The sequence below is a fragment of the Rhea americana genome, unplaced genomic scaffold (genome assembly GCF_003343005.1).
Source record: "Rhea americana isolate MKP2758 unplaced genomic scaffold, rheAme1 scaffold_81, whole genome shotgun sequence".
Taxonomy (NCBI): domain Eukaryota; kingdom Metazoa; phylum Chordata; class Aves; order Rheiformes; family Rheidae; genus Rhea; species Rhea americana.
Genome location: NW_028186990.1, coordinates 3,625,275 through 3,652,848, shown reverse-complemented (window position 1 = coordinate 3,652,848; position 27,574 = coordinate 3,625,275). Strand labels below are relative to the sequence as shown.

General features: G+C 35.7%; 1 protein-coding gene across 4 annotated transcripts in view; it reads left to right on the top strand.

Moving 5' to 3' along the window:
- EPHA6 (EPH receptor A6) overlaps positions 1-27,574 on the top strand; it is a 509,782-nt gene that overhangs the window by 7,346 nt on the left and 474,862 nt on the right. For all 4 annotated transcript variants that reach the window (XM_085323057.1, XM_085323058.1, XM_085323055.1 and 1 more), the window contains exon 2: positions 27,017-27,081. In XM_085323057.1, the coding sequence (XP_085179183.1) occupies positions 27,017-27,081 (65 nt within the window). The remainder of the gene's footprint in view (positions 1-27,016; positions 27,082-27,574) is intronic.

Here is a 27,574-nt window from a genome sequence, read left to right as displayed (position 1 = left end):
AATTCTGAAATATTGACTAAAATAAGAGAAATATTTGATTTTTTTAAAAAATAACAATGTAACACTGCTAGTAGAATGCACTGTAAGAATGTCAAACATAAGATTTTAAACAAARTGAATCAAAACTAAGATTGAATGTTTTTTCATATTCTTTGAACATCTGCGATGACCAGGATATTACAAAATTTATTTTTAAATGATCTCAATGTCTCCAAGCTTTTCTCCCTTACTTGCTGCCCCCTCCCTTCTCCATTTCACTGGCAAACACTACACTTTAATCTCAGTAACACAGAACTTCCAAAGAATCTTTGTGCRAAGAGGGAGACAAATGGGTGTTTGGAAGGAAAGATAAATCCTGATCTTGTGTATATTCCACGAGGGGGAAGCTGTGTTTCATTTACTTGGTCACCAGCTTCATGAGGTTTAGCAGTTCCTTAGCTATGGTGTAAAGAACTGCGGCTTAAAAGGAAAGAGAAATACTCTCCCGGAACACTGGGTGGCCACTGAGTAGCCCACAGACTCTGCTTCTTTTGCTTTCTAAATGTAATGGCTTCAAAAATAAGAAAAGAAAATAGATTGCTGGTTTCAAAAAACCTAGACTTAGCAACACTTATGAGCTCAAGATCTKAGCAAGTTCTTCTATCTGTGGATATGTGCACTGTTCTTAAAATGTGCTGGTTGAGCCAGTAGACCCAACTGTACAGTGGACTGGGAGATATTCTACTTCAAGTCTTTGTGTAGWAACAGTAATAGTTTACAAGTGTGATACTTTTTATGCTAATAAAAGTCTAACTTAGTGTTTAAGTAGGTCTGTAAGAAGGTGGTAGAGTTACTCTCCTCTTAAGAGAGGTGGTTTTATTTGTTCTAAGTTGACTGAATTCCAGACAGTCTTTGAAGCGAGTGTCCTGTTTACTGACAGGATCTCCAAAAAGAGTAATACCAGGCTAATGAGGACGGGATGCACAGCTATTCTTTTTATGTCGGTGCAGCTGTCTGCTGAATAGTATAGGCAATATTTTTGTTCAAAGTATTAATGTGAACACAGCAGTCCAGGGTGAACATTTCAGTATATGGAGATGTTAACTAAATTTGTAACATAGCATTTCTTCATTCTAGCAAATTTCTGAAATTGTGGAAGTTTTAGCTTAGAGTAAAATYGGCGTTGTGTCACTTCTGGGAAAAAGAAAGATGGGCAGTAGGCATCATCTGTAACAAACCGCTGTGAAGGTGTGTGCCCAGAATGAGGACATAGTGAAAGATGTATTTACTGGTAACTCTACCGTCTCAATCCATTTAATGGCTTCTGCACCTAGAACAAAAGGGGAAAAGTCACATATAGCAAACAGCATTMTTGGTGCATGTAATGAGTGATTTGTCTTGGCTGGGGACCTTTGGTTAGAGTGTACTTGCTGCTGTAATTTGTATTCTCCAGCTGCTAGTTGCTTCTTGGTTTAAAATAAAGGAATAAAAGAAAGCATTAGAAAACATTCTGTAAAACAATGGACTAGCATTTTGATCTTGATAAAAGAGATGATCTCCCTCTTTTTTCCCAAGCCAATTTTCCCATTGGGTTTCAGTTGCAACTTTAAAATTGAATTTTATAGAAAGACTTCTGCTAAAATTTAAAGTAAAAATTTTATCTCCAGATATATTTTGGACATATTAAAGTAGCAGAAAACCTAGCCCTTTTTTTCTGTAGTATTTTCATTCTTTGTAGTTGGAAATTGATGGCATGGAGTGYATTTGAGTGTGATTCATATTCCAGAATGCAGTTTGAGTCCAACGGTTCTGCTAAGCAAAGTAGGACCATGTGAAATTGTATAATCCTTGTTGCGCTGTGTTGTCTGGCCACTGACACCCACTGATGGGGAAAGTAAGAAAAATGTAAAACCTTCATCTCTGTTAGTTTGATGAGRGGATAAGGACCCTTTCTTTTTGTGTCACTGAAATTGCTAAATGCTCACATGCCTGAATGATGCAGTAAAAACACTCACTCAGAAGGCTGCATTAGATTTATTTATTCAGTTTCRTGGACTTCATTTCTTTGAGGAACATTGTTAATATTTAGGAATGAAGAATAGGAAGAGAGTTCTGGAACACATGAGCTTCTCAATCAAACTCACACTCAGACTGTTTATAAGGTGTTAGAAATCTAAACAGTTGCTGCTGAGACAACTGTAAGAATGCTTACCCTGTGATTTCAGCAATGCAGATTTCCAGACTAGGATTTTCAAGAAGAATTAGCTTTATTCCCTAATTTAACAAATATGCAGAAACATCTCATGCTAGGAGTAAGAATTTGTAGAATGGCATATATTGGAAATATTTGTTATATTCAAAGGAAAAAGAATGATTGTGTACAGCAAACAAACAAAAAAAGGCCCATTGTAGAGCCAAGTATTGTATAAAACTGCTGTTAAAGAAATCTAGCTTTGCAAAGTCAACCAGGAAGTCAGACAGCATTCCACGTCGTGTTAATGATTCCTTTTGTTGATGCACATGAGTATTAATGATGTTATCAGATATTGCATTTTTCTATAGGCACTCTATAGGCACATCTCATYTATTATAGAAAATGAGCGCTAGTGCTGGAAGGAGTCCAGCATTTCTTGTTCCCACTGTGTAATGTATAGCCCTGTGTGAATATTATGCTGCATGCAGAGTTATATTTTCCGTGTTGAATCTTTTGAAAACATATTTTTCATAATATTCCTTTGAGCTAGCTTTGTATGTCTTTTTAGCCACCAAACAAAGGAGAAAACTTTAAGGCCAAAGCTTGTAGCTTATATGACAGGTGTAAGAAATCCACAGTAAATTCCTGAGGAATTAGTTTTTTATATGCTTGGAAAAAACTCCTGCTGAGTAGTCTGTGAGCTCTCTTTTTCTGCAGTTCAGATTTCTTGTGTCACATTGGTTATGAAGAGCATGAGACACGTTCATTGATCCCCTGTACACCTTGTATTACGTAGTACACCTGTGATCTGACAGAAGAGTTGTGGCAGAAGCAGATGTAACACTTTGGTTTTCAGTGTGATCTTCAGCTGAATTCATTGTATTTTTTTCTTCCTATACATAACTAAGTTGTTTTCCACCTGGAACATTTGTTCCTACTATTAAAATTCTTGATTTATCAATACATTCATCAAAATGCTGAGTGCAGCCAAGGTGGATTTGTACCATGAGAATTAAAGATCTGTCGCTCAGGAAACTTTCTTGCCATTTTGGGTACCTGGTCCCTTAACAGCCTTCCTGAAGTCAAGGCTCACAATAGCTTCAAATCAACCCTGCAGCAGAAGACTTGGCCGCCAGCCCTCGAGGCTCTTTGACTCCTGCAGCCTCAGCTAGCCAGAAATCTTTGAAGTAGACTGTGAGTCATAGTAATGACTTCAGGTCTGTTTTTTCCTAACTTAAGTGTAGGGCTTACCRATCTCATTAGTGTAAAAATACACTGAATATGAAATTACCTTTGTTACTACAGTTATCACTTAAAAAAAAAATAATTTTTTTCTCTCCCTCCTCACAGGTCATTCCTGTAGGATGTTGATGTATTCAGACTGACAGTATAATCCCCTGCTAAATGATCTGAATTACTTAAGACAAGAGAGGTGCTATCTTCTGTGGAATAGGTGTTAGATAGTAATGAAGACATACACTTTGCCGGTAGCTTGTGTTAGGCACTAAAGGAATTTTGAAACTTGCGAGTAAAATAGGCCTGTTTTCAGGTTACAGAGCAGGGTTCTCCTCTCTAGGTTGCTTAAGAGCTTTAGTGGTCCTGACCTTCCCTACTGTTGCTCTTGCCTTTATCGCCTCGCTTGTTTTACTCCTTTTCTCCTCGTTTTGTCTTACTTACCCTTATTCTTCTGCTAGATGGCTCCTGTCCATCAGTGCCCACTTAATTACCTTATTTTTATCATTCCATTAATTGCTCCATTTTACCAGTATCAGCACAGTCAAATAGGCATGTAGAGTTTGTTAAGGATGGAGCATGCTGAGTGCAGATAAGCTTTGGCTGAAATTTGGCAAAATTTCAGCTTACTTTAGTGAGCACATTCAGTTTGGACAAATGTGAACATGTAGCAAAGGACATCAGTGAATCTTTATCAGAATGGTCCAGATTACAGAAATGTGAGTGCTCCTTGGTCAGAGATGCAGAACATGTTTTTCCTTGTCTTGTTCTTGAAAATGTCTGAAAGATTTTAGTAGAAATTTTCTGTAGAAGTCCACTTCAAATGAGCATTTGGCATAGAATATTTCAGAGTGAACATTTTATTTTGCAAAATAGATAGAAGTCGAAAAACATGTTGTAAGATGACAGCATTAGGTAACACAAGTTATAACCATAATTGTACCTACAACAGATTTAAATTTAYCAACACTTTCAAGCTGAATAATTTTGCATTTATACAATACCCTCATCTTCATATCCTCTCTGTACAGGCATATATGTAAAAACAGATTTTTATATTACAGAAGAGTAAGGTCAGCATTCCTGTATTATATGACAGTTTTCCTTGTACTACTCAGAATGGAGGTCACACTTGTAGCTAGTTTTCCATTTTGTTCATTTCTCATGGCATACCTGTTGTTGTCACAGTACATCAAAATTTCTAGTAATGTTTAGCCTGTTCACTTTACTAATAATCATTTTCTTTCCTAATTTTATAGCAAGTAGTTTTCATTTTAAGTAATGTCCTGAAGCCTTAGCATTAGTGGGTTTCCATCGTATTAGAGAAAATTGGGAAATTGTTTTTAATAGCTATAGTCTGATAGATGTATCTTATTGTTGAGAGATGTGCCTCAAGAAATAAAAGCTGATGGAAATTGGTGCCACAGACGGATATTTTGAAAACAAAAAAGAAAATCAATAATAGATTAGGCTTGATTAGATGTTGACATTTAGAACTCCACATAGAGAATGTTAAAATTTACTGACAACAGACAGTCTTCTTCCTTATTTGCATTTGTACCTCTATTCTTGGTTCAGATGTATCATGGTACATACATTGTAAAGGTTAATGAACAAGTGATGATAAAATTAGCAAATAGCTCATCTGATTGTTCAGACTTTAGCCTGGAGGGCTGAATGTTTTATAATCTAGTTTGTCATCTGTGGAATCTAATTTGTTTATTTTTTTTGTTATATGAAATTCTGAATTGTTTGAATGTTTAGGTGAATCCAAAGTCATTTATGACTGATTTTTTTTCCTCCTACCTTTCTCTGCACACTTCTTGTACTCTGCTGCAATCTTGGCATAGTTGTTCCTGATTTGCACCCTGTTTAAGCGAGAAGGGAATTAGGATTGTAATCTTCTATTATTTAAGTTACTTCCTTTGCCTTTAATAAATATATCAAATACCAATCCTAATATAGAACATGGTGACATGAAGTCATTTTCTCATAAGAAAATCCAGCCATGTATTCCTATTTCATTTTGCCTCCTAGTCTATCCTTAATGCAAAAACTTTCTTCTATCTCCCTTCTATGCTCTTTTGGGCTTTTGTAAAAAAAAAAAAAAAAAAAAAAAAAAAAAAAAAAAAAGCTTTTTCTGGTTCATAACTGGAAGTGACTGAAAAGTCAAAATGAGATTGCTTAACCCTGCCTTTCTGCATCTTCAGTTCCAATGAATAACCTTTTTGTTTTAATAGTTTGGAAAATAATGACATGATATCATTACTGCCCCAGAACTAAAGCTTGTTCAGTACCTACACTGGGAAATTATTTTGTTTAAAAACCCACTTACGCAATTTGAGAGGATCAACTCATTGTCAACAAAACATGTAATTAAACAATCAGAGTTTTAACTGCAAATGTTTGTTTCATTCAAGACTTGTCTCTTCACAGCCCCAGCAATATCTATAGTGAWTTCTAAGCTTTCTGTTGCATTTAATTAAAGAAGGAAAGGGAAAGAGCATCTCTGGAGGAAGAAAATAAGCCCTATTAGAAATTGAGAGAGCGGGTTAAACCTTTATCTTTGACTTTTAACTCTTTAATGATATTTTTAAATGATATTTTTAAAACCTAATATTTGCATTTTTTAATCCATTATGTTCTCTTMAACTGACAGAGCAAACTTTGAGATACATACGTTTTTGTAGACTGATATAGACAGCTGTGTGCCTTGTTGAATTGATACTTAATTTTAACATCAAAATGTTCATCCATGAAAATGAAGTTGTGGATCATCAGTATTTTACCATATATATATATTTTTCATTATGGCATGTTCTGTAGGATCATCTCAGTAGGAATCAGAAAAGAACCTCATTGTGCTAGGCGCTATCAAGCATACAGATTCCAGAGAAACAAGCTTGTCTACTGATGAAAGACATGGTGCATTTCTCAAAAGGAGGGGTGGGAAAGCTCAGCTGGCCTATTGGGGTATCAGAGTAGAAGATCAAAATCAAAGCTAGAGGGATTATAATCACATAATATACGTGCTATGTATTCATTTTATTGCTGTAAGGCAGTGCCCCAGAACCTACAGAAAAGTAGTAGCTTCTAGGTTGGCTGTGACGGAGCGAGCTATTATGAGTCACACCATAGGCATCACTGGGAGTTTTATAGTGGTCCRGTAAACTGTAATGATGCCAAACTAAGGTTGATGATAGAAAAAAACCACACATACAAGTAATTCTTGATTATTGTGGAGCAGAGTCAGGAGGAGAGCATTTATTTTGTTCACAAAATGTGACAGATACAGTTTCAAATTTTTCCATCTAGCCAGAATTGAAAACCAAGATTCTCAGTTAAGGACCCATTACAGCTGCTGGGTTTTGAGCAAATCACTGAGTATTGAGATCCATGTCCTGGAGACTTGGTTATTATAGATCTTGGTCATTTTCTTGGTTTCTCTGCTTAGCTATCAATATCATCTACTTGTTGTTTGAATAAAATGTGTTGTTTTATCTAATTATCCTTTCCATAGACCATGGGGCCTGATTAAAAGTCCATTTGAGAATCACATTGGGAGGTCTGGCCTAAATATCTTCACTGGTACATGTACACAGGAACAGGAGCTGACAAGGTGTTCTGTGCGTTCTAAACAGTCTCCTTACCAGCTCCCAGTAAGTTCAATTACTACGTATGTCAGTGTTGGCAGAAGCATGTTATGCCATTTATGTAAGGTATTCCTCCTCTGAAATTGAAATCTCCTATACCATTTATGTAAATAAAGTAAAGGATACACTGTAACTCCAAGGTGCAACCTTTGGTTTATACAGAAGCCTTTAAGGGARCTGTTGAAACTGGAGTTGCAGTGTCATAGAGCTCAGATCCAAGTACCAGATGTTTGCAGCCAGATAGTGCTRCTGCTATGGGATGCAAAAGATACCAATATCGAACCTTATCGGTACCAGAGGCTGGGGACAGGGGAAGAAGATAGAGAAACAGAGTCGTTTGTTTTGGGTTATTCCTGTTAAGTGGAAACTTCTTAATTCTTATCTGCTCTTCGTTGTTGGAAATCTATTTTACTTTTGAAACACTGCTTGACGCTAATACTGGGGTTGGGAGAAGTGCTCTGATATTGCTGTATAAGCAGAAAYCTCTTTGCAGGTGAAAGGTTTGTGATTCTTTATCATATTACAGGAGTTGGACCAGTTGCCACCACCTGAGCAGATAAGGAGTTTTCTACTTCTCCAGGTTCAAATGTGACTGTGAAAGCAATTTGTTGTTGGAGATTTTTCTTCCACTGTAGTATGTAATATAATTTACTTAGTTTCRTAAGGACTTAATCTAAAAAAACCCCTGCAATTGCCAGGTTCTTCATGCTGCACTGCAGTTTTTGAGATTTGGAGTCTACTTAATTAAGGGTTGTCTTTTTTATAAGGTGTTTAGGAAAGGAAAAAGGTGATGAGTTGATACTCAGGCTATACAAAGAGTGATTGAGGAGCTGTTCATTCTTTTGCACTAATACATTTAAACTTTTATCTATGATTGTAGATGCTTGACTCTCTGACCTAAGGGATTTTTTCTTTTCCTATATCCGATATTCCTATGTCCAAATGAGATATAATTGCACATTTCTAATTCAGTGAATGCATTAGCTAAATAGTTTAATTCTTTGTGCTGCCACACTCAGACTGATGTCACTGTTTTTCAGCACTCAAAAAAACCTTACTTTGTGTGTTTGGGTTTCAGGGCCTTTACCACACAGAACATATGTTAAAGGGCTTTTGACCTGGTTTTAAAGTAATACAAAAAATTCAGAAAAAAATTAAAGAATTAGTCTTGGTATGAAATGTTTTATGAACACGATGTAAATTAGAACTCTTTAATAATCAGAAGCAAATACAAAGGAATATGAAGCACGGAAGAACAGTTTAATCAGTATGTTTGGTGATACCCAAGTGATAAGAACACACCACTAAGAGTCTTACTTGTGAGCTTCATGGAGGAAATATTCTTTAGGCAGAGGTAAATAAATATATGCAACTGTAGGGAGCACGAGTATGATTTTTGTTGCAGTAAAGCAATATAATTTATGAATTATGAATAAAGCTCATAAAATAGCCGCAGGCTCTCCTTTTTCAAGTACTGAGATGGAACAGCACATTTTTGGTAAGGGAGACAAGAAGAAAGTAGGAAGAAGGAAGAGAAGTTTTAAAATAAACTTCCTCTGACTTTCTCTTAAATTAGTAATCTAATTTACAGTATTTTGGGTTTAGTTTGGGCAAAACACTATATGTTCAATAATATGTCATTTCCAGGTTTATCAGGTTCTAGCTCTTTGAAAGTGCATTATTAAAAGAAGTTTTAATCCAAGTGTAGGTTAGGGAAAAGATTTTGTCAACTGGAGTCCACTGATTCCATTTTTATTGCTCAAAACTGCTACACTTCATAAAATTCAGTTTTACAGGCTATTAGTCCATAATGTGGGTTATGTCCTTTGGAGACTTATGTTAAAGACAAATGCAGTAGTTCARAAAGACCTATATTGTAGTCCCGTGAAAAAGGTTCAAGAATTAAGTGCTCGTTACTGTGTTCCAAAAAGAAGAGCAGACAAGGAGGAGTTACTGTCAGCCTTGCCTTGAAAACAAAGAAGGAAGTTAGCCATGGACGTGTCAGTGGCAGGTGGCAAAGTTCACTGAAGGTTAGAAAAATATTTTACTGCAAGGTAACTGGAATTGAAAGGTTTTCTTTCATTGTTCTTGACAGAAAAAATTGTGTTTGCATTAGTGGTACCTGCTAAGACTGTTTTTACATCATTGAGTGTCTCTGACTGTAACTGGAACCCAGGATAGGAAGGAAATAAGGAAATAATGATCTACATCATAAGCAAATATCCTGTATGACCTTCTATATAGARTGATTTGTTTTCATTTTAAAATTAGAAATTAAGAGTCTTTCTAGTTTCTACTTTAGAACCATTTCTGTATTCATAAATGGCATCGTTTTGTGGTCAGTGCTTATATATTTATTCTTGTGCCAGCGTTGTCCCAAAGGTTAAGAATGTCTTTCTACCCTTGATGTTTATTTAGCTACATTATTATAAGAGGAATCATATCTTTTCTGTTGGGTTTTGGCATRCTGTTTTCATCTCTTCTCATACAAGAGATTTACAGTCACTGAGGCAGGTACGGTAGCCATTGTCTTCCTCTTCCTATTTTAATTCAGTCTTTCTTTAACRAAGGTGGCCAGAACTGTATGCAGTTTTGCAGGTAAGATTTTACTGGTACTTTGTACAATAGTAATACTTTTATTAGAAATACTTGGCATTTTCTGTGATGGCAGTTGTTGTCTTCATTTCCCCATCATTTGGCTGGTCCTTGGTTGCCTTGTCATCAGTTAGTATGTGCAGGTCTTATCTTCTCTGATTCCAGCTAAGCTCCGACTTTATAAAAGACATTAGCTCTCATTGCATTGTCTTATGATTTGTATTATTTAATGTCCTCCGTTTTTATTATCCCAGACATGACGGAATCATTCTTTCTGTCCCTGTTGCCCCCTGCGTGGTGTTCCAGCCTTCAGTAATGTTGACAATGCCTCCCGACTTTCCCATCAAAAAAAAAAAATCTCATTAGAACAAACCTATTTTGGCCAAGGACGTTAGTTAAATATTAAATAAGATCAGTCTGATGACTAATCTTTGAGGAACTGTGCTAGGAATTGCACAGTTAAATATCATCTGTCTCAAAAACATGCCTTTTTTGCACTTGCTTGCCTCTTCTGCTCTCTCTTTATTTAAAGCAGCTAAAGACTCTTTTACAACCTGTTTCAGTTTTCTAACCCAAATTTGGTTTTGAGACTTATACAACAAAATATATGCGATAAGCTGAAGTGTTCAAATACTAATATGTTGTTGCCACACAAATAGTAATTTAATGATATCTTAACTATAAAAACACAAATTATATTCCATAATTTTCACAGATTCAAAACACTTCTCAGTTCATATAATTCTGAAATCAGGCTGGAAAAATACTACATTCGCAAAGTCAAATTGAATGAAATTATCCTCAAATTCAGCTGTAATTTTACCTTAATGCATTATAATTCAGATGTCAGCTTTTTCTTCCATAATTTGATTCCTCTTGGCTATTAGGATCGCTCAGTACTTACTCTGTTTTATTGCTCTTAGATGAAATAAATTAAGCTGTATAGCAATACAAAAGATAATATTCATTGTTATAAATTTGGCATTTATATGAATGTAACATCTTAAATTCCTTCTTCATCTGTTTTAAATTAAGTATGAGATTTAAATCACTTGTTCTGACTGAGAGCAAGCACTGGAAATGAAGGGACTGTGGACAATCAAAAAAGCACACTGGGATTCTGATCCAGGCATTCATTATTGTTGTTGGGAAACAACATTAAATGATAATTGATTGCATTCACGTAGAGGGCAGAGAAACCTGCCACGAGGTAATATTGTATTAATATTTTGAGAAAGATTTTGAATAGGTAGGAAAGTGAGAGCGACAAGTACTGTACTTGGAAGTGCTCAGATACTGTGGTAATTAACTCCTCTAAAATCAGAAAGGCCTTAGATCCATGTGTTCTTATGAAATACTCAATTGCATATTTTTCAATAAGTTTTGTATCTTATCTCACTTTATGGTTGTGATGTTTGTTTGTTTGTTTGTTTTACCACCACATACATAACAGTAAACTCAATTTGGGGGGAGGAGAAGTATACTATTGTAGGTATAATGGTATACTCAATTTTCATCCTAAAATATTTCCTTTTAGCATTAATTCCATCTCATTCCTTATTCAAGTCTCATTATAATCTCATTAATCCTTTTTACACTTAGAGAGAAAAAATACATATTAGTAACAAAAATTGGTTGGCCAGAAACTGTCCTTAGATTCAACAATCTTCAGTTAATCTATGTTAATTCCACTTACAATACCATGTTTACTCCAGAATGACTCTATTAGTACTGAAAATGAAACCTTGTTTCTTACAGACAGGTTTCTATCATATGGTCTGAAATGTGACAAAAAGGCAGCTTCAGTTGTCTTTGTTTCAGTATGTCCTGCAAATTACTATATTTTGACTGTGATTTAGAATTTTAGACAAATCAGTTACTGATGATATATTTGGGRTTCTGAATGCAATTCTGATGACAAGTCATCTTAATGAAAGAAAGTATGTGCAAAAATGGTTAGCTGCCTCTCCTTTCCAACTTGTATATCACTCCTGATGTGCAAAGAATAGTAAATATTTCTTTTTAACAGTCAGTGTTCATCATCTGCCCACACAGCCTGCCTATCCATTATCACTTTTCAGTGCGTTTCCTGACCCTGTAGCAGTTTCCAGTCTACTTTTTTCCRCAATCCCAGTTCTATCCTCAATCATGAATCTTTATTTTTGTTGTTGTTCAGGTTTGTTGTGGCTGTTATTGTTGTTATTCAGGATAATGCATTTTCTTCTTTCTTTCTTTCCACTCTGTCTTCCCATATAGAAGTTTGTCTTTGGGCTAGCCCTTTCTCTCTCTGTTTCCTCAGTCAGTCTTTGTCCCTTCTTAAGCTCTACCTCTACCTCCATAAGACTGTACTTCCCTTTAGGCTCATCAGTTCACATTATGCCCTTGCAAAATTCATTATCTGTCGGCACTAGTTCACCCACTCCGTCGCAGCTCTGCTCCRCAGGTATCATCAGTCTGTTGGTCCTTAACTGCCTTCATTGAACTGCCGTTCCCACAGCGTTCCCCTTTCACTGGGTCTTAACTGTCAAATTTACTCACTTTATCCTTAGGTAAAAATATCTGCACTTAGCCAACTGACCGATCTTTCAATTCAGTTGATCTAGGCGGTGCATGTCTTGCCACAGACAACTTATCTTTTCCTTCTCCCTGCTTCTGCCTTTGGCGAAACAGCCTCCGGCTCTGTTTCCAAGAGAGAAATTACAGGAGGAGGAAGCTGGTTTAGGACTCTACCTTTCCCAGTACCAGTGAGTAGGGATGTAGCTCTGCTATAATATATTTCTTTTAAAGGAAGCTAGAATAGACATGCATTTTCAGAAGGCTTCATTAACAGAACTTAAAATGCTGTGTTGATGATTTGTAGTGTAGGTAACTCTGCAACACAGTTTTCTCTGTGCTTTAATTACATCTGTTTTCTGAAGTATTTAAATATAAAGAATTGTACTGGGAGGTGCAGAGGCAGTAGTATTTTTCTAGGTTGTCTTTGTTCTGTTGGTGAAAACTATTTCACAGTAGATCATAGATATATGTACTGGATACACAGATATATCAGATAGCCTTCTCAGATGAGGTGAGCATTTTCACTATATTTTAGTCTTCAGGTAGAAGCAAAGAAGAATTTTAAAATTATTTGCCACTTCTTTCTTTAGAAGAATAATTCATCTCCACAGTCAAAGTGCTGTTTGTCCTTGTCTTCCATTTTCTGGTCTCAAACATTTCAAGCAGAATGGTATTCACATTTCGAARAAAAATGGCATAAAGCAGATGTTAATTCAAATATTAGCTTTGGGATAATCATTCAAATGTAAAGGTTTCCAAATTCTGAACTAACAGTGTGGATGTAGTATTATACGGTCTATATTTGGCATTGCCTTCAAAGTGCCTTGGCAGCCCTCCAGCAATCCTCAGTGACATTCCCCTTGCATCACTGGGTTATATAACAGGCACTTAAGTTTCAAGTAGCTCTTTGAAGCAGTGCTTTGAACTAAGTAAGTCAAAGCAGTGCTACCGCATTTCCAGCAGAAATGCTTTACGTGCCRAATCAGCGTGCCCCAGACGTGTTCRTTTCAGGTSAGCGGAAACYGCAGCCGCTGCTTTCCCAGCTCACCTGTGTTCCGCACCACTGCCCGTTGTTACAAAACAGAGCATTTTCAGGTTCTACTGTTTTTGCTTTACACCGTTCTGTCAGAAAATTGGCTTGATTTAGTTATTTTTATACAGGTACTACACTCTTAGGCTACAACAATTTTTTTCTTTTTCCCCTTCTTCTATTGAAGTTTAAAGAGCCATGGACTAGGAAGAGATCCATTGAAAAATCTTCCTTGCTTAGTCTTCAGGTCACCTCTTGCACTCTAGTAAGTTTGAAAAACTCCTGAAGTGATAGGGAAAAGCATAGTTTTTTAAACTTTCTATTCTTGATGAGAAATCAGATGAAGAATTTTATTTCAGCAATTAGATTATTACATAGCCACACACAAAAAAAGAGAGTAACTACCTATTGATGAATGAGACCAGTTATTCGCAGACCAGGCATAACAGCTGACCGTAGGAATGATGGCATTCTCAGATCTATTTTATGCTCTTCAATTGTCTTTGAAATCTGAATTTCCACTGCTGCTAATACTTTGAATGCACATTCAAAGTATAATATCATTCAGAGCTCAAAGTCTGTATATATTAGATGTGAGCACTCCATGCTGTCCAGTCTTGTGAAGCAACTTGATTTTTGATTAGATATTCAAAACTTATTCCCTGTCAAGTAGATGACAGGACATTTTGTATTTATTTCTTGATAACATTCAAAGCATTGCAAACCTGATTATTTTGTAAAAACAGTTGAGCCTTCATGCTGATGTRAAGATTTACTGTAGGTGTAGAGACCAAGACTTCCAAAGCTACCAATTATTAGCATGTACTTTAGTTTGACAGCCTGACCTAGCACCTGTAAAATGTTCATGCTGTGAAAGCTTGGTGCTTGACACCATAAATTATAAATGAAGAGCTAGTGGAAAAAGTGACAGACTGACTCTATGAAAAAGAAGATTACAAAGCTGAAAAACATTAAACTGACTGGCTCTGTGGATATTTAATCAAAGGAGAAAGGAAATGTTTTATTATCATGAGTATAAATCTAGGATTTCTCTGGGAATTTTTGTCATGCATGGAACAACTGTTCTCTCTAGTAAAGTTATATTTATTTTTGGTGCATTATTGAGGTTCTGCACTGATAGAGCCGAAGTGAACTTCATGTTTGCTGTCTTAAATGAAGTGGGTACGCTTTTATTACCAATCCTATTTCTGAGTTGCCATTGCGTACCTACCCGATTCTTTTTTTTATATGAGTTCTTCTAAGCTCTTTTTCTGCACATCTGGGTCTTTTCTAGAATGCAGAATAAGACAAAGTGTCAAATATTTTCACTTCTGAAGTAATACCTTATTAAGAAAACAAGATGCCACTGCAGGAATTGAAGGAGGATAATTGATCATTTTGCCTGACAGTGTTGACACCTTTGAAAATCATGACTGCTTCTCCCTGTATATGCCTGTACATCTTTGTATATCCCTGTTATGTATATGTATAGGCTTTTGGCTCTAGTGATGACTTGCCTGAACTGCTGATAACTAGAATCTGTATCACTGTTAACAGGCAGAAAAGAATATACATGTAGGCTTGATAGCCTTCTGATATCGTTTGAGTCACTTGTTTTCATAGGTCATTAAGGAGGTCAGGGGGCATATCCTTGAATTTAAGAAAGAAATACCAACTACATCCTGYTGTTGGCATTGGCATACATCTGTAATGGATAATAATGTGCAGTGTATGGGGATTAAATGGCTGTGGTTTTCCTCTTCCTTTACCACTTCATGCAGACATTGTTTGCATTACTTTTAGCTGGTGGAGGCAGGGTACTCAAGTACCAAGACAAATGTTAGGAGACCCTTCTGTCATTTATGGGCTATGTGAACTCTTTACTTYTCTGTATCATAGTTTTTCTGCCTGCAAAACAGGAGTAATCTCATTTCAAATATTAAACATTTAAGAATAAAATTTACAGTACTCGATAACCTTTTTATGACGTATACAAATAGTGACTGAAAATAGATTTGGCTTCAACAGAAACGCCTGCTACCACTTGTACTCTTGAGGTTGATTCTACTTTTCATTGGCACAGAGATTTCTGTTTGTTTCATGCCTAGAACTTTCTCCTGACTGCTCTTCCCATGTCTAATTTGCCCTTGCCTCAGAGTTTCAGATTCCTTGCTCTTGCTTTCAGTTTTGTTTAAAGCAGCATGCTCTGCAGCTCTGGCGGCACCTGTGAGAATGCGCACCCTGAACAGCCTTGCCAGAAAGCCTGATCCGGTCCCTTGTCGCACTTCTTGAATTAGAAATTCTTGAATAGTTCTTCGTGGGACCATGCTGCAAGTCAAGCGTGGAGTCTCTCTTAACTTGCTTCAGACTTTGTACCTCTGCCATCTGTCTTTCTAATCTCTGTTTGTCACTTCATCAGTTGTTCTCTTCAAAACTTCTTTCCATAAAGAGGCTGTTATGGAAAAACTGTGTTTTGATTGTGGTTCTCACTCCAGCTCAAAAGAAACAGATTAGCTGGATGAAGGTACCTCTGTATCAATCTCCACAGTTACATGAGACAAAGGCAACAACACCATTTCATACTTTACTGATGAAGGGCTGGGCTGTGACCTTTGGATCAGTGCAGTGCAAGAAGATAGGATGGTGCGAAAGAYGGGATAAATACTGATTATCCCGATGAGCTCCCATGGGATGTTTCTACACTGCTTGAACTCCTTCTTGAACTGAGGAAATCCCAAGAAAAATTGAGTATTGGCGCAATAGCCATGGAACTACTATCTTCACTGCTAGTCTGGGTGACAGTTATATATAAACATAATCCCTTGCATTTTTTTTCACTTATATATTGTTGTCACATAAACTTTTTGTTCAGCTTATCTCTACTCCTAATAAATTAACATCATAAAAAACATAAAAGCAAGTGCTTGTAGGAATGCAGAGTRGAAAAGGTTAACAGTAAAGGGGAGAATATTAAATTTAACATYGTAGCTCCACAAAACAGGACCTAGTCTAGTAGGATTGACTTCAGAACACAGACCTTTTGTACTTTASCAATGCAAGGAAAGAGAAATCCATTTGTCTGAATTTCACTTGTTTCTAATTTCCCTAATGAAGATGCAGTCAGGTTAATAAACATAGCTGACAAAACTGTCAGGTATTCATGTTCATTTAGAAAAATCTGCCCAATAATCTACTGTTGACATGAACATGATAATGAATGGAATATCAATTAGCTTTTTCAAGTCAAAATGAAAATTATTAGTTAGGGCACCTGGGTTCTTTATCATGATTTTGTGACTCCAGTTTTTATTARGATTAGCTCTTGACCTTCTTATAGCCCACATATGAAACCAAAAATTTGGGAAGCTAATGCTTCCTAAAAGGTATGTGACTTTAACCAGCTCTGGTACTACTTTCTGTAGGTGTGAACAGCATTAATTTATCTCACTTCATTTTAGCAGACATCCCTGTAGTACTGTGCAGGCTGTGAAGGAATGTCTTAGTAATGAAATCTGAGTCAACAGTTAAGAACATACTGTTTCCCTGGTACCTGTAAACTTTTTTTTCTCATGTTTATGAAGAGTCCATTTAAAGTTTGATGGTCTGCTTCTACCAGCTAAGACTTACTGTTCAATTCTGTGTTAGCTGTCTGCCAGCAGGGCTGGCATTCAAGCACTCAAACCCTTCTGATGCAGTGCAAAYGTGGGAAGTAGTCCCTTTTGGCTGATCATGCTTTTGAGAAGCTCTTTCTGTCTTATTCCCCCATTTGAAAGTACAGTGTTCAGCTAGGTCACTTAGATACTGTGCTCCTGGGAAGAATGTGTGTATTGTATGCTAGGAGAGGTAGGATACTACTTGTTCACTCTCAATGCCACAGTTACCTGAGAAAAACTTGGGGATTCATCTGCTTTTGAGGTAAACCTGTTTCTTTTAAGTGTGACTATGCTTTCTATTTACCTCAGTAATTTTATTTTTTCTTATGCTTGTGAATAACACTCATGCTGGAGAAGTAAGCTTATCTTAGACCTCAAAACAGGTAATATTTACATTTTTCCTTGGGCAAAACGACTTGCACRGAGATAAAATATATAGTTAAGAACTAACTCTGGATAATTTGGGATTGTAAATATTATCCCCAAAAGATATCCTTGCAGAAATTGTCATGCGTTGCTGCACAACAGATAGATTTTTTACATGCTTGGTTCCTTTGGTCTCACTGAATGTATCAGGATGATTCCCAAGCCTCCACTTCATATTCCCACAACACTGGGGGTCCTATTCTAGGTCTTCATGCAGGGCATTTTTTTCTGAGTTCTGTTTTAAAACAGCAGTAAAACTCATTTCTCATTCCCTCATTTACCTGATTATTCTTTTTTGTATATTGGAGAAATAAGTCTTAGAAGRTGTTTGTACAGAAAACAGCTCCAAAGATTTCATACCTTTCCTTAAATAATTRTAAAGGTTAATAGTTGGTCAAAGCAGTCTTATTGTAATTTTACACAGACTACTTCAGGAATGAACTCTGTCTGTTATTTGCAGTCTAARCAGAAACAACCTCATTATCACTAAAGCATCTAGGCATAATTGGCTCACTTTCAGAATTAATCAGTTGTTTCTGCTTCTTTTTATTTAGGAAGTATTTTAGCAGTATTCTAARTAATTTTAATGCCATTAAAAACAGACTAAAAATTACTATTATTTGTTTTGGATGTAGGGAATTCTCATTTTTTGAAAATAGGTCTGYTGATTTCATTTTTTTATCTTACTGTGTCTTGTACATGTGTATTTTTGTTCATGCATGTTTAAGTTGAGTAGATGTTCATATGAACCCCCTTTCCAAAAATATGTTAATATAGAAAGTTAATGGCTTGCTCTTCTATTTTAAAATAATTTATGATATGATCAGGGACCAGTTACATTGTTAATTGTACACTTAATTGTTCAAATGAAATAACATATCATTTCAAGATCAGTCTCTACTTGGGTTTCACTAACTTCAGGGGTTTGACAGTATATGGAACAATGGAATTGAAGATACTGCTGGAAACWATTGCCTCTGCCTCCTTCAGAGTATAAAAGAAAATTACATAAATTACATCCTTCAGTGTGGTGTCTAACAGTTTCAGGTAGCAAGAAGAAAGTGGAGAACTTAGTTTCATTTCTTGCTTGTTTAGGTGGCACAGTTGTACAGAAATGTGCAATTTGTAATCCAAATTCAACACAATCTTCCACCAAAAAGGACAACAARGAAATAAATTATCTAACTTCTTCTATTTAAGACTTAATCTAGTAAGGTTACTCTGAGGTAACTGAGGGTCTGCAGTGGTTGGCAGTGCTAATAACGGTGCAACATGAGAGTAAAAGAATCCTTGTTGGTTTTTCAAGTCAGAGTAGAAGAGAAGCAATATGAAAAAGGATAATGTAAAACTGAGCTTTTGGGTTGGAAATGTTGGTTTACATTCCAGTGAGAGGTGAAGCAGTCAGGTTACGGTAGCCTTCCACTTTCAGGCAGTAGTGCATAGTTGCCCATAAGGTATGGAAAGGATAATTATTTTGGCTCTGAAGTAACAGGTAATTATTTTGGCTCTGAAGTAACAGGAGCACCATGAAAGTGTAGAAAAAAAAAAAAAAAAAAAAAAAAAAAAAAAAAAAAAAAAAAAAAAAAAAAAAAAAAAAAAAAAAGAAGAAGAGAAAAAATTAAATAGTTAGTAAGGAAGGTTGTGCAGTGGCATTTTGTATGATGGAGCTGTGGTTTGTTTTGTTTTAATTTTGTTAGCTCTGCCGCAAGATTTGAAATTACATATACCCAGGTAATAGTAGGGAGCAGGAAGACTGAAACGAATAACTGGATCAAATTAGAAAGCAGGATAAGTTACTCTGAAAATATCCATGTGTAATATATGGAAAGGAAAACTGCCGTGGGGGTATTTGCTTTGAAGATGCGGACTGGGCATCTCATGCAGCCACTATGCAGGCATGTAAGATATCATGAGATAAAGGACAGTTTTGCAGTGTAAAAAGTATTGCACCCAGTGTAATAATGTTGCAAATGTCATTGTGATGGGAAAAGGCGAATGTATCATTAGTGAGATGCTGATGTTTGTACATGGAAAATAATTCTGACGGGGTAATGTTTGGTAGAGGAGAATTCTAATTGTGTGGTTGTGTATGTCCACACAAATGTGAAAATGAAAAACATGAAAATGATAAATAAAAAAGCCATTTTTGRATAGAAGCCCAGCCTATTTTAGAGGTAACATGAAAACAGAAATTAGAAATATAAACATTGGTAATAATTAATGAAAAAGAGAGGAAACTTGGAAATCAATACACATTAAAAACTGTGAAGTATAGAAATTTGAAAGTGGAAGCTAATTAAATTAGGTAAAAGCCCATGTCTCACAACACTAAGGATAACGGGAATTTTTCAATTGTATTTTGAATAAAAAATACTGTGTGAATGATACAGAACTATTTTTAGAAAGATATGCAGAAGCTAATGTGTTCAGAATTGAGATAATTAGAAATTAGTAATGTATTCATAAAACATGAGTATGAAGTACTTCCCATCTGGCATAGAAAATTCTTTTCAAAGAGTCCTAAAAGAATTGGCTAAGGAGATCTTTGGGCTACTTACGGTAAATTTAATGAGTTTGGGGATTCAGGGAATTTGAGAAGATTGGAAGCGTGTAGGTGTTAAGAGTACTAGTTTGAAAAGAAAAGGGAAGCACCATTAACCAGGAAACGGGATTTTGTAAAAAAAAAAAAAAAAAAAAAAAAAAAAAAAAAAAAAAAAAAAAAAAAAAAAAAAAAAAAAAAAAAAAAAAAAAAAAAAAAAAAAAACAGAGCTGGGGGGGATTCAAGAAGTCACTTAGCTCCATACTTTTGCCCCAAGGCAACATAAGCTTATGTAGAAACTCGACTCTGACAGTGTTGTAACACATCTTGAAAGCCTCCTGTAGTGGGTTTTCCCTAACTTAACAATTAGTCCCAACTATGCCACTTTTTTCCAACAGTAGGGTACTAAAGATTTTCCTTAAGTCTAACATAAAACTCTTCTTACTGTAATTTAAATCCCTTCTTCCTTATTGGACATGGATATAGACAATAAATAATTACTTTCTGCTTCTACCAGCTTTTCGTATCCTTGGAGGTTGTTACTGGATACCCCCTCAAATTCAGCATCCAAGGTAAATGATTCCAGCGTGCTTGTACCTTCCAGAGCACAGCCTGATTTCTACAGAGGTGATCATTTTTGTTGCTTTCCTGTGGTCTCTTTCCAGCTGATCCATGTATTTTTGGAAGTGTGACACTGAAACCAGGCACAGCATTCCTCCTGAAAGCTTACAAATCCTGAAAAGAGATGAAGGATTATTTCATATGTTTTACTAACTACAATCCTTTTTATTTATGTCTATCAAATAGCATTGTTGATCCTATACAGTACACATTTTGCTAGAATCTCTAAATACTTTTTCTGCAGAATTGCTATCTAGACAAGCAGTCCCCATCCTTTATTGCTGCAGCTTGCTAATGTTGCCTAAACCATATAGTTCTTGGATGTGAAATAATGGAAATTCTGAAAAAGAACTTAGTTGATAGGTATATAGTAAATGCCAGTTCATACGGTTTTATGGGTTGAARAACAAACTTCCAATTAATAATTTTTCCCAGTTGGTTAGGTGTTAATTGCCAAGAATAATTTGCATATTGTGTATCTCCCTCTTCTTTCTGTCTTCCTCAAGCAGATGAGCCTCAAGGTTGTCTGATATGTCATAGAGGTAGTATGTTGAGATTTTTCAAGGTGTGACAAAATGCCACAGAGACTGCAGAAATCTTAGCAAAGCTTTTAGTACATGCACTTTAAAACACTGAGGCCTAAGAAATCTTAAAGTAATTTTCAGTGATTGTTAAATCACTAAATTTGAGGTATTTCTTATACACTGTTCACAATTATGACTAGTCAACATTTTTAATCAGTGACATGGAAATAAATGTAAAATCAGGTGACAGAGTAGTATAGTAGTAAGTAAATAAAGAAAGAAGATGTATGGATAGGAAACAGGCATTATCGTTTAGTGAGGTCAATGTTTAAATATAAAGCTCATTTTAATATGAATAAATGCATCTTTGTATATTCTGGAACAAAAATGCAACCCAAAACGAACAAAAAAAAAGATGAAAAGCAAGGATTTTGTAATGGATAATGATTTTGACAGACTAATAATTGCCTATGAGTGCAATGCTGCAGTAAAAAATGGGCTAATGTGACCTTGGAGATACCATAAACACAATATAAAAATAGGGAAGCCTTTTTATCATAATGCATATTATTAGAAAGAATGACTTTGGAATACTTCAGGTGATGCTATTKTTAAGAATATGTAGAAAGGAAGAAAAAAGACCATAAAAGGTGAAAAAGCTGCAGACAGTTCAGAGAAGAGCCACAAAAAATGTCTTGGGGGCCGGAAGTACACCTTTCAGTGAGAGACTTCAGAAGCTCAGTGTATTTGTCTTATAAATATGAATTGATTACAACTGATAAGTAAGTTCTCAGAGAAAAAAAACTGCATCAGTTTTACCTATCTCTGAATATCATCAGTGAAGAGTGCCTACCCTTGTGAAAGGTACTACAACTTTCTGTCTTTTATTTGGGCATCTTACTACCCTGTGCCAAGAAAGTCTGCATATAGGGCATCCGTAGCTCCTAGTACCTGGCATTTGTTTATTGTCTGACATACCGAGTAGACACCTAGGGCAAATGTGCTACCAAGCTAAGCAGTAGATGCTCTCCACTGCTGAGACGGGTGCTTGGTGAGGTTGTGCTGGCCAAGCGTCAGTCAKCCATGTGGAAATGATGCTCCATGGAGTGAGCTGGTCTGCAGTCTTGCCAAGTTGTCATATTCTGATTCCCTGCTTTTTTTTTTTTTTTGGTGTTTTTAAGGCTGATATTTTTCCTCAAATCACTGAGTTACTACTGTTWTCTTAAGAAATAAGTTTCTGTTTGTTGTTTGACTTTCCTTGCAAAATTTTGGCTTACCTTTTCTCTTACAGTTCAGTATGGTCTCACTGCTGTGCTGCACAAAATTAGGCCTTGAGTCACAGGCAAATGAATTCCTGGTCTATGGGTTACAGCATACTTAGTCAAACAGAAGCTGTGGAACCCAATATCAAGATAACAGTGAAATGTGTTAGTCTACAATGAATGGGAGGTCAGTCTAAGTGATCAAATGGTCCAATCTGATGTTAGACTACGAATCCATGAACTAGTTTGGCTGAAATCCTTTAGTCATTTAAAACTGTTAGGCCAGACTGTCTGGAGATGGCGGTGTAAAAAAAGAAGAGGAGAAAAGAAACCAATGATCATGGAATCAGAATCAGTAGGGTTGGAAGTGACCTCTGGAGATCATCTAGTCCAACCCTCCTGCTCAGCAGGGTCACCTAGAGCATGTTAGACAGGGTTGCATCCAGGCGGGCCTTGAAGATCTCCAGAGAAGGAGACTCCACCACCTCTYTGGGCAAGAGAGATTCCAGAGGTTCCAGTGCTTCGTCACTCTCACCGTGAAGAAATTCCCCCTCACGTTCAGGCGAAACATCCTGTGCTTCAATTTGTGCCTGTTGCCTCTTGTCCTGTCACACAGGACAACAGAAAAAAGTTTGTCCCCGTCCCCTTGACACCCTCCCTTCAGATACTTATACACATTGATAAGATCAATGATACTAATGTTTGGAAAGCTTTTTCCTCTTTTTCAAAGACAAGATGATAGAGTTCATCTTCAGAGCAGTATTTTGGAATTAGAATTAAAATTCCGAACTCTCAGTCCTCAGAGCACTGCTCATTGTAATTTTAAATAAAACAGTTCCCTTAGGACTGGGCAAAAGCCTAAAAAGATTAATTTCAATTGTGAAGTCTAATAATAGCAGTGTAGGATTTGTCAAAAAAAAAAAAAAAAAAAAGGAAAATTGAGCTCAATATGGCATAATAAAATGAGCAGTAACAATGTAATATCTATTAAAGAATGTACTGGAAAACAGAGCTAAATGCTTTTACATACAAACCGTGAACTGCTCAGTTAAGTAAAACAAGATATGCATCTATGTGTCTGTAGACAGACATATTTATAGATATGTCTATATTTATATACAGATACAAGTCTATATATATCTATATTATTATTGTTTAAGTGAYAGTATCACTAACTTAATTATTTAATAAGAGACATACAAGTCCTAAATCTAAGTTCTTTTTATCCAAAGATATTTTTAAAGGATTTTGAGTTCTTGTTAAATCATGACATGGCTTTATAATGGCAACACTATATTCTGTCACTCTTGATCAGTCTGCAGGTTATACACTGTCATCTCGAAAATCTGGCTGCTGCAGGTGGATGTTGGATGTCAGAAACAGCAGTAAAATTTCTTAGTTGCAACCAATTAATTTATAGCTTTTTCATAAATATTAAATTCAGTAGTTCCAGAAAGACACTTTTGCTTATGCTACTATCTTGCCCATAATGACCACATATTTAAGATGAATGGGCTTTTTTGTGGCATACAGAAGAGCATAAATAAGTAAGCATAAGGACAATGGTCAGTAAATATGGTCAGCTTCCTGGTTGCATTAATGTTTTAAGGAATTTTCTGTTTGGAAGCATCATCCATGTAGCATCTGCCATCTCTTCTCAGTCTCTTTGCATGTGAACTTCCAAATCTGCACAGGAACTTCTAGTTCTTTAAAACCTTTCGCTTTTCTACTGTGGGAGGAAAAACATTGGATATAAATCAGATGTGTACATGTGGGCATTCCTTTTGGTTTGGATTTMTTTGTCAGAGTGAATTTTCTGCCAAGAAGCTGCATGTTGGAAACTTCTTAGCAGGGCAAATTTGGCTGTCATCAGGTCTGTGTTACTGAGGATAGATTGTTTCTTAATCATTTAAGACTTGGGTATCTCTGTTCTGTACAAAGGTGCAGGCATCTCCAAATCACTGAAATAAGGGARAATTTTATTATGTTATCCCTGTCCTTGTTTGTATGACAACCTTCTCGTTTTTACTTTTTTACTGAAGTTTGTATTTCTTTGCTGTAAACGTATTGTTCACTTGATCAACCAGTCTTTTGCACATTTATGATTGATAATTATTTTATGTCTTTTAACATTGGTACTGTTGTTGCATTTTGCTTTTTTTTTGTTTACTCCTGGAAAAGCAGTCTTCTACTTTTTATGATTTTTATTTCTGACTTTGACACATGATAACATTCTAATTCTGGTTATTAGTTGTTTGGCTTTTTGAATACACTGAGCTGAGGTTCTTAGAGATTTGGTGGACACAGATGAACATATGTGAGYATTTAAGATGCTTAGTAAGTAAAATATGTCAAAATTTGTGTTTTTATCAGAAGTCAGTTATATAATGTGGATCATTTCATAAATATATAAAACAAATGTTATTAGATCATGGTTCATATAAATTTGAATTTAATTTAAACATACTTTCAGTGATTAATTTCTAGTTTTAAAAATTTTTAATGTATAGCTTTGAGCTTTCAAACCTTAAATGATTAATTTAGGCAAGAAATTAAGCTCCACTGAAGAAATGAATTACTTTTCCCGTTATCCCAAGGCTTGTTCCTTGGAAGTGTAAGCTTTGAATATGTGGATGAAATTGTGGGCATCCTGCCACAAAAATCATAAACTGGAACAGTAGTTTCAGTCCTTGTGCTAGCTGTTTGTGGAAAGAGTCCATTCCCACCTGCAGATCGTTAGATTTAGCAGAAACCTGTAGTGCTTTTTATCTGATTGTGGAAGAATTAAAAATAAGATATCCTCAGAGCAATAGTTGATAAGTATCAAGATATAATCTCAGTTGAAAAGCAAGTTGTTTACTGGACAGAGGGAGAAGGGGACGAGAGGAGAAAACAGAAGAAAACAAGCTCCTGAGAGGCAGCTGAAAGTAGTCTCAGAAAGCAGCTGAATGTTTCATCTTCTCTGTTAAAAGGAAAGCTAAACCCGATGGTTTTTTTGTTTTTTTKKTTTTTKKGKKTTTTTTTTGATGGTGACAGAACCCTGAGACGTTGTAACTTGAAGGGTTTCAGAGRAAACTGATAAATCGCAGACCAAATGGGAAGAGGTTTTTCTGACTCTTGAACAAGTGTTTGGTAGCCTGATGCAACTAGAAAATACTATGACAGCTGTAAATCACAGCTTTATAAGTAATGAGAAGACAGGCATGGTCTCAGTGGACATAGTGATTCCATTTTGGGAATAAAATAGGGCACATAAAAAATATTTGATTCATCTTCATGTTATTCATAAAACTTCATAAACTTGTGAAAAAAATGGGAGCAGAATACTTCATTGAATATCCTTTTTAAAATGTAATTAGATTCTTCAGATAAATCATTAAAGACTTAGTTGCTCTTGAACATGTTATCTGACTGTAAAGATGCTGATAAGACTGTTTTAGTTTCAGGTTGTAAGTCAGCATACGTTCAAATACAGAGAAACTCGGATTATTACTAATGCAAAAGTCAAAGGAATATGCTAGGTCATTTCCTGTAATCAGGTGGGCAAGAACAAACAGTTTGCATGCCAGTGTGTTTTTTCCATAAGGCAATACCCATGACTTTGCTGCTGCTGCTGCTGCTGCTGCTGCTGCTGTCCTTTGTAAGGATAGCTGTGGAGTTTATTGTCCAAACAATCAATATACAGATAGAAGATAATGTGCAGCAGCATGAAACCCCCCAATGAATAGAGGGCAGTGTCATGTTCCAAAGTAATTGCTTAATTTTTCTACATCACTTAACTGTCTGAAGAAGAACTGGAATTTGTGGGCTATGAGGAGGAACTGAGCCTTCAAAAATCAATTAAAATCAGCTGCCCTATACAATACATAATTTTATGCTTAAATCCTTCCTTACATATTTTTCATGAAATTAAAGGGTCAATTTAAACAATTCCGTTAGAGGGCAGTAGTACATGTATGCACTGACTGTAGTAATAGATTGTAGAGGTTGAGGTAGTATAGTCTCTCATGTCTCTAAATATATATGTTTATAATCAGTTTCTTCACCTGCTCTGAGCTGTGGTCTGTATGATTTTTGCATTATTAGTGAAAGGGAAAAAAGTGCTGCTAATCTAATTTAAATAATTCAAATAATACAGAAATATTTTGTAATATACATGTACAATAATGCATAACCTGTCATCTATTAAAAAATAATACTGAAGGGCGGAAGTTAAACAAAACATTTGTAGCAGCTTTCAGCATTGATATACCAACTGGAATATCAACTCTGACRTTGTTAGACTCTGTGTGTTCTTTCTGAATTGCACAATTTTTGTACTATATTATTTATTTCTTGAAATACTTTTGCAAATATTTTTGTTTTGAAGGTCTGTTTATTAAATTAGTTTTAATGTTTAAGTCTGCATGCAGCCTTTCCAGATATCTGGGCAAGGGATTGCAGAATTGTGTATGCTTGTTCAGTCACCTTTCAATGAAACAACATTAGTAGAGTACTGTGATGTTGCAGTGATTTTGATGAAAGTAGTTAAATCTTATCTTCTGAGACATTTGATAATGAATGTAATGTAAGCCTCAAAGCCTAAACATTTAGGTTCTGCTTTTTGCTTCAGTAGCTTTAAACAGATATGCTTAGATGATAAGTAGATGACTGATTCAACTCATATAGGCTTTRTAGTTTAAACTTTACTGTCTTTTATGTATGTAATTCAAGAAATGCCCCAAACATTCTATTTCTTCTTCAATTTTCAGTTGTGTTGCTTGATACTACAGCTGCGCTTGGAGAACTAGGATGGAAAACATTTCCTTTAAATGGGGTAAGTCACTCATTATTTTAATTTCATTGTCTTTATTTTGGTATTTTGACAGTCTAGAAGTAGAATGGCTGTTACAGCTGAGTGGATGTTCCTGCAGTATGGAGCTACAGGAAGGAATTTAGTTGTTCTCAGCGCTGGAACAGCTTGAGTTGTAACTAAGAATAAGAGCCACAAGAATGGCAAAAGTAYGTTATGTTGCCTTTCTGTTACTTTTCTGATTGTTAAGAATCTGTCATTTTTCTAGTCCGATTAGAACTGTTACATGTCATAAAATTTCATCTAAAATACTTAGGTTGTGGGCATGTATTATGAATATATTTTCTAGGAATTAAAAGGAAAACAATTTTTATTTTATAGTAGTAACTTGGAACAAAGCTTCAATGATTGAAGTGAAGATTAATATGGATATTAGTATCAGGTAAAATGGTAGGAGGTTAACTGATTCAGAAAAACATGTTTAATGTATGTTAATGCCATGGAAATCAATGTAAAT